The sequence below is a fragment of the Microcaecilia unicolor genome, chromosome 4 (genome assembly GCF_901765095.1).
Source record: "Microcaecilia unicolor chromosome 4, aMicUni1.1, whole genome shotgun sequence".
In the NCBI taxonomy this organism is placed as follows: Eukaryota; Metazoa; Chordata; class Amphibia; order Gymnophiona; family Siphonopidae; genus Microcaecilia; species Microcaecilia unicolor.
In genome coordinates, this window is record NC_044034.1 from 335,465,671 (window position 1) to 335,480,940 (window position 15,270).

A 15,270-nucleotide genomic window follows, 5' to 3' on the forward strand; every position below is an offset into this window, starting at 1 on the left:
CTTCCCCGCGGCCACATAAGCCGCTGCAATGGCTTCCTTGACCCATCTTGCCACTGTAGGCTTAGCAGCCTGCAGACCCTTACGAGGACCTGCAAACAGGACAAACAGATGATCCGACTTCCAGAAATCATTGGTCACTTCCAAGTATCTGATGATGACTCGTCTCACATCCAGATATTTGACAGCAGAGTATTCCTCTGGGTAGTCCTCCCTACGAAAGGATGGGAGACAGAGCTGCTGATTCACATGGAAGCGAGAAACAATCTTGGGCAGGAAGGAAGGCACTGTGCGAATAGACACTCCTGCCTCAGTGAACTGCAGAAAGGGCTCTCGACATGAGAGTGCCTGGAGCTCGGAAACTCTTCTGGCTGAAGTGATAGCCACCAAAAAGACTGCTTTCAACGTCAGGTCTTTCAGAGATGCCCTCGACAAGGGTTCAAAAGGCGGCTTCTGCAAGGCTCTTAGCACCAGGTTGAGATTCCACGCAGGCACCACTGAGTGCAGAGGAGGGCGCAGGTGATTAACTCCCTTGAGAAAGCGCACCACATCTGGCTGTGAAGCCAGGGAAGCACCCTTCAGGCGGCCCCTGAAGCAAGCCAGAGCCGCTACCTGGACTTTAAGGGAACTGAGCGACAGGCCTTTCTCCAGACCTTCTTGCAGGAACGCCAAAACTGAAGAAATTGGAGCAGTGAAGGGAGAAAGTGAGCCTGCTACACACCACGCTGCAAAGGTACGCCAAACCCTGGCGTAAGCAGTAGAAGTAGAGCGCTTCCTCGCTCTCAGCATAGTGGCGATGACCTTGTCTGAGAAGCCCTTCTTTCTCAGACGCTGCCGCTCAATAGCCAGGCCGTAAGACCAAAGGGGGAGGGATCCTCCATCACCACGGGACCCTGATGTAACAAGCCCTGCTCCAATGGCAGCCGCAGAGGATCGTCGACTGAGAGCCTGATCAAGTCCGCATACCAGGGATGTCTGGGCCAGTCCGGACCCACCAGGATTATCCGGCCCGGATGCTTTGCCACCCGGTCTAGCACCCTGCCCAACATGGGCCAGGGCGGGAACACATAGAGAAGCTCTTGTGTCGGCCACTGTTGGAGAAGAGCATCTACTCCCAGGGATCGAGGGTCCCGTCCTCTGCTGAAAAAGCGCGGAACTTGGCAATTGGCCGATGACGCCATCAGATCTAGGCTCGGCTGGCCCCAGCGCTTCGTGATGTCCAAGAACGCCTGAGCAGATAGCTGCCACTCTCCGGGATCCAAGGTATGGCGACTGAGAAAGTCCGCCTTGACATTCATGACTCCGGCAATGTGGGCCGCTGACAGCTGTTCCAGGTTCGCTTCCGCCCACTGGCATAGATTCATGGCCTCCTTGGCTAGAGGAGCGCTCTTGGTACCTCCCTGGTGGTTGACATAGGCCACAGCCGTGGCATTGTCCGACAGGACCCGTACTGGCTTCAACGCTAGTACCGGGAGGAACTCCAAAAGCGCCAACCGAATGGCTCTGAGTTCCAGGAGGTTGATAGACCACTTTGCCTCTGCAGGAGACCAGAGCCCCTGCGCTGTCCTTCCCAAGCAGTGGGCTCCCCAGCCCGACAAAGAGGCGTCCGTCGTGACGACAATCCACTCCGGGGTCACCAGAGGCATTCCTGCAGACAACTTGTCTGTCTGCAGCCACCAGCTCAGCGCCTTGCGCACTGCTGGGTCCAAGGGAAGGCGCACAGCATAATCCTCCGACACCGGAGTCCAGCGCTGCAGCAGAGAGTGTTGTAGTGGTCTCATATGAGCCCTGGCCCAGGGCACTACTTCCATCGTGGCCGTCATAGAGCCCAACAGCTGCACACAGTCCCAAGCCCGAAGAGGAGAGGCTACTAGGAACTGGTCCACCTGAGCCTGAAGTTTGACAATCCGATTGTCCGGCAGGAACACTCTGCCCACTTGGGTGTCGAATCGAACTCCCAGATACTCCAGGGACTGAGTCGGGCGCAGCTGGCTCTTCTCCCAGTTGATGATCCACCCCAGGGAGCTCAAAAGAGCAATCACCCGGTCCACAGCTTTGCCGCACTCTGCATAAGAGGGGGCTCGGATCAACCAGTCGTCCAGATAAGGATGGACTTGTACTCCTTCCTTTCGCAGGAAGGCCGCGATGACCATTACTTTGGAGAAGGTCCGCGGAGCAGTAGCCAACCCGAAAGGGAGGGCTCTGAATTGGAAGTGTCGGCCCAGGACTGCAAAACGCAGAAAGCGTTGATGAGGAGGCCAGATGGGAATATGCAGGTACGCTTCCTTGATGTCCAAGGAAGCCAAGAACTCCCCTGCCTTCACTGCCGCTATAACAGAGCGGAGAGTCTCCATGCGAAAGTGCCGCACTTTCAAGGCCCGATTGACCCCTTTGAGGTCAAGGATAGGCCGGACAGAACCTCCTTTCTTTGGTACCACAAAGTAAATGGAGTAACGTCCCTTGCCAATCTGATTTTCTGGCACAGGAACGACCGCACCCAGGCGTATCAGGTTGTCCAAGGTCTGCTGCACTGCCACAGCTTGACCGTAGACTTGCAGGGAGAGAGTACAAACCCGTCTCTTAAGGGTCGGCAGAACTCTAGCTTGTAGCCGTCTCTGATGACTTCCAGAACCCAAGCGTCTGAAGTTACCCTGGTCCACTCGCCCAGAAACGAGGACAGGCGTCCTCCAATCTGCACTGGGCCATGGACCAGGGCCCCGTCATTGGATACGAGACCCTGGGGGAGGACCGGAGAGCGCACCTCCGGGACGGCGGTCTCTGCGAAAGGAATGCTGCTTGGGGGAGAAGTTCCTTTTGAAGGAAGAGGGGGCAGAGGAGCCCGACTTGCCCGGGCGGTACCGGACGGGCTTCCTGAAACCGTCCTCTGGAGTTACCAGGGCGAGCACCACTGGCCCGAGCCCTGACCTCTGGTAACCTCTTGCCCTTAGACGTGCCGAGATCGGTCACAATTTTGTCCAGCTCGACCCCAAAAAGCAGCTTGCCTTTAAAAGGCAACTTAGCCAGGCGGGACTTAGATGCGTGGTCAGCAGACCAATGCTTCAGCCAAAGCCACCGCCGCGCAGAGACTGTCTGAGCCATACCTTTAGCCGAGGCTCTCAAGACATCATACAGTAAGTCTGCCAAATAAGCCAGGCCCGATTCCAGGGCCGGCCAGTCAGCCCTCAAGGAAGGATCCGAGGGGGAAGCCCGCTGCACAATCGTCAGGCACGCCCTGGCCACGTAGGAGCCGCAAACTGAGGCCTGCAAACTTAAGGCAGCCGCCTCACAAGACGACCTTAAGGCCGCCTCCAATCTTCTGTCTTGGGCGTCCTTTAGGGCCGTGCCACCTTCCACCGGCAACGCCGTTTTCTTAGTCACCGCAGTGATTAAAGAATCCACGGTAGGCCAAAGAAAGGTCTCTCGTTCACTTTCAGGCAAAGGATAGAGGCGGGACATAGCCCTAGCCACTTTAAGGCTGCTTCCGGGACATCCCATTGAGCCGAAATTAAGGTGTGCATGGCATCATGCACGTGGAAGGTTCTAGGCGGGCGCTTCGTCCCCAGCATAATGGCGGAGCCAACAGGGGCTGAGGGAGAGACGTCCTCTGGAGAGGAAATCTTCAAAATGCTCATGGCCTGCACTAACAGGTTGGGCAAATCCTCTGAGCGAAAGATCCGTGCTGCAGAGGGGTCATCCGCTCCATCCGAGCGGGAATCCGTCTCCTCCAAGGAATCCCCAAAGGACCGTTGGGAGAACTCAGATACGCTGCCCTCATCTACATCAGAGGAAACAGAGTTCTCTAAGGCCTGGGAATCCACCCGAGGGCGTTTACTTCCGGGGGCCTCAACCCCTTTATCGGACAAGGGAGAAGGGGCAGCGTTTGCATAAGAAAGGCCTGATGCAGCAGCAAAATAAACTCGGGGGAGAAACCCCCCAGACTGTGCACTTCAGCAGCCTGGGCCACAGCCCTAGACGCACCCTCAACCGGCGCTCGCAAGAGCGGGGGAGAAACATGCTGCGCATCCAAGATGGCGTCCGGCGCGACACTCCGAGAAGGAGCCGCGCGGGAAGAACGGCGCTTAACTTTAGCCGCTTTTCTGCCGTCGCCCAAATGAAGGGCGGCCATGGCATTAACGTCTCCCACCTCAAGGGCGGCCCAAGAAGAAGCCGTCCGAGCAGCGTGGCCGGCCAAGATGGCGGAGGCGAGCAGCGGGGGATGGGCGTTTATGGCGGGAAAAACCGGGACACTGACCGGCCTCCAAACTGACACCCAACAAGGGCGAATCAGACTTTAAAACCCCCCGCATCCCCGCTAGACGCGCACACGCGGTCCGGGGAGCGATTCTTTGCGCCCTCGCCCTCCGACACGTGGAGATCAATCGGGGAACCCCCTGCCCACTTCAAAAAGGTAAAATTACCTGCTTTCCGCTCCGAGCTGTAACGACCTGGTGTCCCAGTGAGTAGCTGCAATAAACGTCGAAATAAACGCCCTTAAGGACGTCCAAAAAATACTTGCTTACTTATTTCAATAAGTGATACTTTAGCAGCGTTTACCCAATCATGGATAAACACTATTAAATAATAATACAGTGCTCAGCTGTGCATATTATCAATCACTCCGAATGATTGACCATATAGTATAATTTTACATACATCATTGCACTGAGTCCCTTCCTACCTCCAGTATATAACATAAAGTACTTAGTAATGATGGTTAACATTCATTTTAGTGACCATGTAGTACTTATCTGGAGATGGTGTATTGGGTCTCCGTGTTCCACAACGAGACGTGATTTCTTCAATCGGAGTGAATAATAAACGTGACTGTGTGCTCGTGCTCTCTTAAAACAATCCCACAAGTTTCCCAAACTTGTTTTTCATCTGGTCGTAGGTACTCCCTTCCTATTATAGATCTTTTATTATTGCTTTGGTTTCCAGGGTATTCAAGTATGTAAGAGTGTAAATTCATTCAAATTTCTATCAAACCCATGTCACGGGCTACTCAGACTGGCCAGGGACGATTCAAAGGCAGGGATAACAGTTACAGAAAGGGATAAATGCTCATCCAGTCCAGAAAATTAAGGCATACTAGCTGGCTAAAGAGGGTACTTGCATTGCATTTTAGATGGAGCCGTGAATACGGTCTCTCGGTCAGTCAGTCGTTATTAATGGAGAAAGATTAAACAAAAAGAAGGAAAATCCACAGACTGTCATGAATAAAGACCAATGGAACAAGAAGCTTTGAATACCCTGGAAACCAAAGCAATAATAAAAGTAAGTAACAAAGAAATTCAACTGCAAAAACTAGACATCAATCAATCACAATTACAGGAGAAAAAGACCTCAAAATGAACACCATCAGATTTGTTTGTGTATCGCAGTAAGAACTAATTATCTCCAACATAGGTCAGAAATACCTCCTATAGTAATAATTATTTTTAACTCACTTGAAATTGTGCAGCTTCCAATGTTTATACTTTAACTAGTAAAAGAGGCCCGTTTCTGATAGAAATGAAACGGGCGCTAGCAAGGTTACATGCCCCCCTCCCTACCTCTCTCTCCTCCGAGTTGCAACCCCCCTTCCCTCCGAGTTCCATGCCACTACCTCCCCCTCCCTCCCTCTCCTCTGAGTTCCAGGAACCCCTCCCCCTCGAGTTCCAGGAACCCCTCCCCTTCAAGTTCCAGGAACCCCTCCCCCTCCCCTTCGAGTTCCAGGACCACCCTCCCCTTCGAGTTCCAGGACCCCCTCCTCCTCCCTCCCTCCCCGTTCCATGCCCCCCCTCTCGTCCGAGTTCCAAACCCCGCACCTCCCTCCCTCTCTCTCCCCTCCGAGAGCAGGCACGACCTGTCCGCCTGCCCCTCGCCTTCCTAAGTGCCGGCTGTAATTTAAAACTTGTTACAGATCCCCGCGCCTCTCTCCCTCCCTCTCTCTCAATGGCAGCCCGACCTGCATTGGCCGCTCCCTCCCCCTTCGAGTTCCATGCCCCCCTGTCTTCGGAGTGCCACACCCCCGCGCCTCCCTCCCTCTCTCTCAGTGGCAGCCTGACCTGCGTTGGCCGCCCTGTTCTCGCATTCCTGCACCTGCCCCTCGCCTTCCTGCATGCCGGCTGTAATTTAAAAGTTCTTACCTCGGTGTACGCCGGCAGCAGTCAAAGTACAGCACACATGGCGCTTCAGCGTGCCTTCTCTTCTCTCTCAGCTCTGCCTCGGGTCCCACCCTCATTTCCTGTTTGCAGAAGGGCGGGACCAGAGGCAGAGGAGAGAGAAGAGAAGGCACGCTGAAGCGCCATTGAATGCTATACTTTCACTGCTGCCGGCGTACACCAAGGTAAGAGCTTTTAAATTACAGTTGGCATGCAGGAAGGCGAGGGGCAAGCGCAGGAGTGCGAGAACAGGGTGGCCAACGCAGGTCGAGCTGCCACTGAGACAGAGGGAGGGAGGCGCGGGGGTGTGGAACTCCGAAGATGGGGGCATGGAGCTCGCAGGGGAGGGAGGGAGCGGCCAACGCAGGTCGGGCTGCCACTGAGAGAGGGAGGGAGGCGGGCGGCCCTGGAACTCGGAGGAGAAGGGGGGGCCTGAAATTCGGAGGAGGACGGGGGGGGGGGGGGGGGGGAGGGAGAGGGCGATTCTCCGTCGATTTAATCCTCGCCTCCAACGTTCTTTTGCTGGCTGGTGCTGGTTTCGCTTTCCTCTCATTGATCCGCCCTCTGACGTCATGACGTTCCAACGCGAGGATGGACCAATGGGAATTGTGTTACGAACCCAGGCATTCAGACAGAACGTTGGAGGTGCAAATTATTATACAGGATACTGAGAATCGATATGTAAGTCTAACTTGGTACATGAATGAAGGTTAGTTTTTATTTTCTGAGCACAGCTTAACTTTCACTTTGAAATTGTTGTAAGTTCTGCTTTTGGGAAATTTTTTGAAAAGGAGTCTATTAGAATAATGGAGCACTCTGAACTGCACAACATAATACAAATTAAAAGAATCATAATTTCAAGTGTTTAAAAGAGTACATTTAATTAGGTTATTAATACAGGTTTTTCTGATCTAAAATGGAGAAAATTATCCCTTAAAAAGATACAGAAGCAAATTTGAGAGCATTAATCTCAAGGTATTTTCCTTTTATAAAGATACCGATGTCTTCTTTCTATGGCTGAATTTTAGGCTGGTGTTATTTTTCAGCTGAGTCCCTTTGGTTTGTTTTATTAGTAATAAAAGGAAGCCATGACCCCACTATCGACACATAACCCCATCACACTTGAAGAAAACTTTCTACAAGATTTTACATAGAGAAAATAAGACTGGAATTTTTAAGCTATGTCACAAAGGGGCCCTTTTACAAAGCGTGGTAAGCCCAACGCGGGCTTACCGCACGCTAATCTAGAGCTACAGATGCCAGCGGTAGCTCCAGCCCCAGCACGTGCCATTTCTCGTGCTAAGGAAAATCGGCCCATATTGTTAGTGTAGCATTAACCCAGCAGTAATCGGGCAGCACCACACACTATCCAGTTACCGCTGGGTTAGCACAGGAGCCCTTACAGACACTCAATGGATGGTAGTAAGTGCTTCCCCTGCATGGCCACATGGTAAAAGCAATCTTACCGCATGGCCATGACCATTTTCAGCCTTTTTTTTTTTTACCCGCTGCAGGTAAAAACCAGCCCTGTAGCTTGGTAAAAGGACCCCAAAGATCTTCCCCACAAAACACATCTCTCTCTCATTTTCAGAGAACAAAGACCTCCCTAAAAAGAATGAAATATACACAGAACAGATCTTCCCTGAAGGTTCACCACAAAGGAATAAAACACACACATTCACAAACATGAGATGTTTCACTGCAAGATCCTTGAAAGACCTGTCTCATACTTGCAGAAAAAAGGGGGACTTTCCTTGCAAGGTATACAGATAAAAGGAGAGAATTCCCCAAAAGGTCTCTCTCTCACACACACAAAGAGGATGCTCTCTAGAAGGCCCTTTTCACAAATACAGGGGAGGATCTCTCACACACACACACACACACACACACACAAAGAAAAAGGGTACATTATTCAGAAAGGTTTCTCTCACAAGTGAACATTTCACATACACAAAGACAACATTTCCCAATAGGTCAATCACACACACAAGGAAAATCATAAAGCAGTCAATTCCCAGAAAGACCTGTTTCATACATGTAGACACATGCAAAATACATTCACTGAAAGATCCATCTCCTACTCCTGCCAGAATTCTGCTCCAAAAAAATAAAAATTTTGCGCACAAAAATTTGCAAATTCTGCAAGTTTGTCATAATTTAACCGATATTATAGCCCCCCATACACAGATACCATCCATATTTTTCCCAGCTCCCTCCCTGCAGCCATAACATCCATATTTTTCCAGACCTCTCCCTCCACCCACCCACAGCACTCACCTGCGACAGTTTCATGAGGTTACCACTTGAAGTCTCGGCAGCCATTTTGAAAAAAGCAGAGGCACGAACCAGAGAGCAGTGGCAGTGGGCAGGAAAGAGTGGGTCTCTTTACTGCCCTTGAAGAGGCCACTAGACCACCAGGGTGTACTCAGATAGGCACGGGAAGGTAGCGGGGAAGCCAGCCAGCCAGCACCGTGGGCTTGGGAGGGGGGGCACCAAGGCTCAGGGGATGGCAGGGAGGCCAGCCAGCCAGCCAGCCTTGAAGAGCAGATTCTGCACAGCTGAGGAATTCTGCGCTCTGCAGATTCACAGAATTCCCACAGGAGTAATCTCCACATAGGAAAAGTTTGCTACCTGTAGAGCCTGCTCCTGAATATCTTGAAACAACTCGACTTCTTTTTCTGTCACAACATCGTGGCTTCCAAGTATCGGTTCATCAACATCCTCTTTTAGATCCCAACCATCTTGATTGTCTGAAAAACACAGAAAGTATTATACTATTCAATAATACTGGCCACAAGTACTGTGTATTCCATAGGCCCCATCATTCCTCATCCTGTTATCAGTATACTCCACATGTTTGGATCGGGATTTGAAACGTAACTACTTGACTTTTCCAAATCTGAATGCAAGGCAAGTTACAAGCAGTACACAAGGTATTTCCCTGTCCAAGCAGACTTACAATCTAAGCTGCACCTAAAGAAATGGAGAGTTAAGTGATTTGCCCAATGTTACAAGGAGCACTGGTGGGAGAAGCAGGATTTGTCCCCTGCTTTCCTAATTCTTAGTCTGCTATCTTAACCCACTATGTTACCACTTCACTCTCTTTCCCACTTTAAAATTACAACTTTATTTACTAAAAGCCACAGTACATAGGTTAGACAGAAGATGTAAGGTGTAAATGTCACACTGCACAGTCCACAGGCAATGAGGGTACCTGTGGTTAGTTTTAGGTGAATTCTTTATGTCAAATATATGAGGACTGGATCAGAAGTGAACTGCTATTCAACTTTTTGAAACCTGCAGTTGAAAATACTTTATTGAGGGCCAAGACGGCATTTGGAGAAGACACACTGAATGAACTCCTCGTGTTTGGCTGTTTGGGAGGCAAGCTGATCCTTTCTGAGCTCTGATGAGGAAAAGGAAAGGGAAGACCTGAATTCACTCTCCAACTTCAGGCCATTTTGTTGGACAGTCACTGCCCTGCAAGCTTAAAAAAAAAAAAAAAGAAATAAAACTTGAAATCAAAAAATGTCACACATGAGCCACCCTCAAACTTGTGACTTTCAAAGGCAAACATCCTCAAGGAAGAGATACTCTGTTTTTTGACAGCACAAGTTGTGCTTCAAAAATCATGTATTTCTGAATTTTTAAAATGGACCTAATAAAAACATGGTCTGAGAAATATTGTACAATTATAAAGCCACATCGCACTATTAAGAGTACCATTCTAGGTGATCCACTCAAAATTAAAGGAAAACTTGTTAATCTACCTTTTGGTTCAAGTTTTTATTTTTTTTTTTAACTTGCAGGGCAATGACTAAATAAGCTTATGTTTTTAATATTTTATGTAGGGCTGTACATTTAACACAGTCAACGCAATCCTCTGTCTCCCCGTCTTGTCTCTCAGTCCTCTCCCCCTCCCACTGGCTTACTCATTTTAGATGGTCTGGAACTTGTGCACCGATCCTGTTTCTCTCTTCACCGTGGCTGTAGTGGCAGCAAGCAAAAGACAGGTACAGGGACGTTCCCCTCTGCATGCTGCATGGTCTGGAGCTTGTGCGCCGATCCCCATTCCTGTTTCTGGGTCCAGCAGAGCCAGCGACAGCAAGCAAAGGGGAACGTCCCTGTGTCAGTCTTTTGCTTGCTACAGCCACAGTGAAGAGAGAAGCAAGGGATCGGCACACAAGTTCCAGATCATCTAAAATTAGTAAGCCAGTGGGAAGGGGAGAGGGCAGGGAGACAAGTGGAGACATGGCAACACAGGATATGGAGGATGAGGAAAGACAGGGCAGTGCACACTATGGAGGAGTGAAGAGAAACAGAGTAGTGCACACTATGGGGATGGGAAAAGATGGGGCAATGCAGGATATAGAGGAGACAAGGCAATAATAGATGGTTGGGGAGGGGAGAGAGGAAGAGGGAGCTGGGGAGTAGGGATGATGTTTTGTTTTTTTGATAGTGGTGGTGGGGAAAAGAAAAGAAACGGAATGATGGCAGATGGTTGGGGGGTAGGACCAAGTGACAAAGTAATGTTGGATGGTGATGGGTGATATTGAACAGTGGTGGGGAGAGAGACAGAGAGATGATGGTGAATGGTTAGAGAAAAGAGAGAGATCGGTCGATGGCGGATGATGGAGAGAGAAGAGCAATGCTGGATGGTTGGGGAAAGAGGGAAAAGAGAAAGAGAAAAGGGTGATGATGGATGGCAGGAGATCGATGCGGAAATGGGAGAAGAAAGAAAGAAAGAAAGAAAGAAAGAAAGAAAGAAAGAAAGAAAGAAAGAAAGAAAGAAAGAAAGAAAGAAAGAAAGAAAGAAAGAAAGAAAGAAAGAAAGAAAGAAAGAAAGAAAGAAAGAAAGAAAGGAGGGAGGGAGGGAGATGGTGGACATGAACAAAAGGTAGGCGAAGGGAAGAGAGGGGAAATGCACATAGATGGCAGGGAAAGGAAGATGAGAGAAGGAAGGATTTGCAGCCCATGGAAGGAGGGAAAGGGAAGAGTTGGAAACTAGGTAGATATGAGGAGGATGCAGAAAAATGGAAGAAAGTTGGACATGAAAGATGGATATAGGGAGGGAGTGAAGGAGAAAGGAGGAGAGAACAGGTATAGTGAATGGACAGGAGATTGTGACTCTGGGCAAGTCACTTAACCACTCCATTGCCCCAGGTACAAATAAGTACCTGTATACAATATGTAAGCCGCAATGAGCCTGCCATGAGTGGGAAAGCGCGGGGTACAAATGTAACAAAAATAAATAAATAAATATAAATCTTGGAAACTGAACTCTAAGTAGAGACAGGGAAGCAGAACCAGTGACAGGGAACAAGGTGATTAGAAAAATAAAATCACCAGACCACAAAAGTAAGAAAAATTCACACGATCATACATTTTAATCACAGCCGATCGTGCGATTAAACCCTTTAATCGATGGGCAGCCCTAGTTTTTATGTAATAGTCCAACTCCATCTGTTGTCTACCAAATGTATTTTTATGGTAGATCATGACATCAGTCATTTCTGACAGGTCTTCTGTTTTGGCAAGATTTTTCCTTTAAATGGCCATAGAACAATGAAGGTTTCTTTGGAAGAAGCAACTTGGGACCTCTGCTGGTGAACTTTATTTATGCTTCCTAGAGAGGTAATTAGTAATTTTAACAAGAGCTGTTTGCTTTTAGGTAACTGTTAATAGATAACTTATATTTTAGAAAGCCTGATTTACAAAGGTTATACTGTGATGTAGAATCTTATAGTTTTTATTTCTCTAATATAGAAATATTTTTTAATTAAGCATTTTGAATATATTTTAAGCATGACCAAATCAGTGATGTGCCAATGAAAAGTTGTAACATCAACTTGCTATTATGGGTTTTCTTAAAATTGTGGTAATTGCTGTGGTTGATTTTGATTTTCAGGTTTTGTTGGGAGGATATGATCTATTTTATATGTTACTAAGGGATAAAGAGGCAACTGTTTCCTCAGGTTTTGTGTTGAAAGTAGTATGTACGGCAGCAGTCTTCACTAATTTTTAAGTTGGAGCCACTTTGGATTCAATGAGTTGAAGGAGAGACACCAAATACCTTCCCAGACAAGGTCATGACACTGCTGACCAATGTACCATAAGTACATAAGTAATGCCATACAGGGAAAAGACCAAAGGCCCATCAAGCCCAGCATCCTGTCCCCGACAGCGGCCAATCCAGGTCAAGGGCACCTGTCTATGGATTTGTCCTTTAGGAAACCGTCCAAACCCTTTTTAAACTCTGCCAAGCTAACCGCCTTCACCACATTCTCCGGCAACGAATTCCAGAGTCTAATTACGCGTTGGGTGAAGAAATTTTTTCTCCTATTTGTTTTAAATGTACTACACTGTAGTTTCATCGCTTGCCCCCTAGTCCTACTAGTTTTGGAAAGTGTAAACAGACGCTTCACATCCACTCCACTCATTATTTTATATACCTCTATCCTATCTCCCCTCAGCTGAAAAGCCCTAGCCTCCTTGGTCTTTTTCATAGGGAAGTCGTCCCATCCCTGCTATCATTTTCGTTACCCTTCGCTGCACCTTTTCCAATTCCACTATATCTTTCTTGGGATGCGGTGACCTGAATTGGACACAATACTCAAGGTGCGGTCGCACCATGGAATGATACAATGGCATTACAACATTCTCACACCTGTTTTCTATACCTTTCCTAATAATACCCAACATTCTATTCGCTTTCCGAGCCGCAGCAGCACACTGAGCAGAAGGTTTCAGTGTATTATCAACGATGACACCCAGATCCCTTTCTTGTTCCGTAACTCCTAACGTGGAACCTTGCATGACGTAACTATAATTTGCGTTCTTTTTTCCCACATGCATCACCTTACACTTGCTCACATTAAACGTCATCTGCCGTTTAGCCACCCAGTCTCCCAGTCTCGTAAGGTCCTTCTGTAATTTTTCACAATCCTCTCACGAATTAATGACTTTGAATAACTTTGTGTCATCAGCAAATTTAATTACCTCGCTAGTTACTCCCATCTCTAAATCATTTATAAGTATGTTAAAGAGCTGCGGTCCTAGCACTGACCCCTGAGGAACCCCACTAACTACTTTTCTCCATTGTGAATACTGCCCATTTAACCCCACTGTTTCCTATCCTTCAACCAGTTTTTAATCCACAATAGGACATTTCCTCCTATCCCATGACCCTCCAATTTCCTCTGCAGCCCTTCATGAGGCACCTTGTCAAACGCCTTTTGAAAATCCAGATACACAATATCAACCGGCTCCCCTTTGTCCACATGTTTGTTTACTCCTTCAAAGAATTGAAGTAAATTAGTCAGGCAAGATTTTCCCACACTAAAGCCGTGCTGACTTGGTCTCAGTAATCCATGTCCTCGGATGTGCTCTGTAATTTTGTTTTTGATAATAGTCTCTCCCATTTTCCCCGGCATCGACATCAGACTCACCGGTCTATAATTTTCAGGATCTCCCATGGAACCTTTTTAAAAAATTGGCGTTACATTGGCCACCCTCCAATCTTCTGGTACCATGCTCGATTTTTAATTTGCATGAAGTCTTTATTATCAATTAAAACAAACCATACAAAATACAAAATATTAAGTATATAAACAGAATCCAAGGCGCAAGAAAATACACCACTTGGCAATGTTCTAATTTGCAAAAATCATCAAAACAGAACTTCAATTGTTTATGTATTTCTCCCCCTCCCCTCCCGAATCCACAGATCTCCAACCCCCCCCCCCTCCTTCCTACCCCCCACCCCCCGAAACTAAACAACTCCCATCCCAAGCCCCAACCATAACCGTTATATACTATGCATATGTGAGAAAAGGCTCCCAAATCTTTTTCCATTTGTGTGGTTGATTACGCTGCACAGCTAGAAGCCGCTCCATCTCACAAACATATCTCATTTTATATAGCCATCGCATTAGCGGAGGAGTCTTAGACAGCTTCCAACAGAAGGCTATTACTATTCTACCCGTACTTGTGCATAGCGTGTCAGCACCTGTTGTTCATATGTAAGGCTTGCCTCTTTGGCTGAGAACAGAAAAAAGGCAGGTTTCCAAGGGATCGAACATCCCAACCATTTTTGCAACCTACTCTGGATCGATTTCCAGAAGGCCCTAATCTTTACACAGGTCCACCAGACATGTCCCATAGTGCCCTTAACGCCGCAACCTCTCCAGCATAAACCCGAAGATGCAGGGTATATACGCTGGAGGCGATCAGGCGTCAAATTCCACCTGTACAAAACCTTTATGGCATTTTCCCTAAATGGTACATACGTGGACACACCTACGGCCGCTCTTTCCAGCCTCTCCCACTCAGCCTCTGTCAGCGTCAGGCCCAGCTCCCTCTGCCAGCTCCTTCTGTGCAATGTATACCGTGTGTTGCTTGCAATCGTAGACAGCTATATAGGCGAGAAATTAACTCACTCGTCGTGTTAAGAGTCCACACAAAGTGCTTCCATAGGTGATTTTTCCCTAGCAACCACCTCCCGAACAGCTCTGGTATTGAGAAAATGAGACACCTGTCTGTAAGCGAACTCGTCCCTGTCTAACCCCGGGAACCTAGCCACCGCTTCACTAAAAGGGAGCAATACGTCACCCTCAAACAACTATCCCCATGTTTTCAACCCCTCTGCATACCATCGGGTAAATACTCCCTTTTCTGTCCCAGGGTAAAACACCACGCTCGATTTTAAGGATAAATTGCATATCACTTCCAGTAGCTCCGCAAGCTCATTTTTCAGTTCTATCAGTAGTCTAGGATGAATACCATCCAGTCCAGGTGATTTGCTACTCTTCAGTTTGCCTAACTGCCCCATTACGTCCTCCAGGTTTACCGTGAAGTTAGTAAGTTTCTCCGACTCATCCGCTTGAGATACCATTTCCGACACCGGTATCCCACCCAAATCTTCCTCAGTGAAGACCGAAGCAAAGAATTCATTTAATCTCTCCGCTACGTCTTTGTCTTCCTTGATCGCCCCCTTTTATCCCTTGGTCATCCAGCGGCCCAACCAATTCTTTTGCCAGCTTCCTGCTTTTAATATATCGAAAAAAAATTTTACTATGTTTTTTGCCTCTACTGCTATCTTTTCTTCGTAATCCCTCTTGGTCTTCTTTAT

The 15,270-nt window shown here is 48.0% G+C and overlaps 1 protein-coding gene across 1 annotated transcript in view; it reads right to left on the reverse strand.

Moving 5' to 3' along the window:
- The window catches only part of KAT6A (lysine acetyltransferase 6A), a 290,868-nt gene that overhangs the window by 134,137 nt on the left and 141,461 nt on the right, over positions 1-15,270 (reverse strand). Inside the window, 1 exon segment of the mRNA XM_030202065.1 lies at positions 8,772-8,890. Coding sequence (XP_030057925.1) covers positions 8,772-8,890 — 119 coding nt within the window.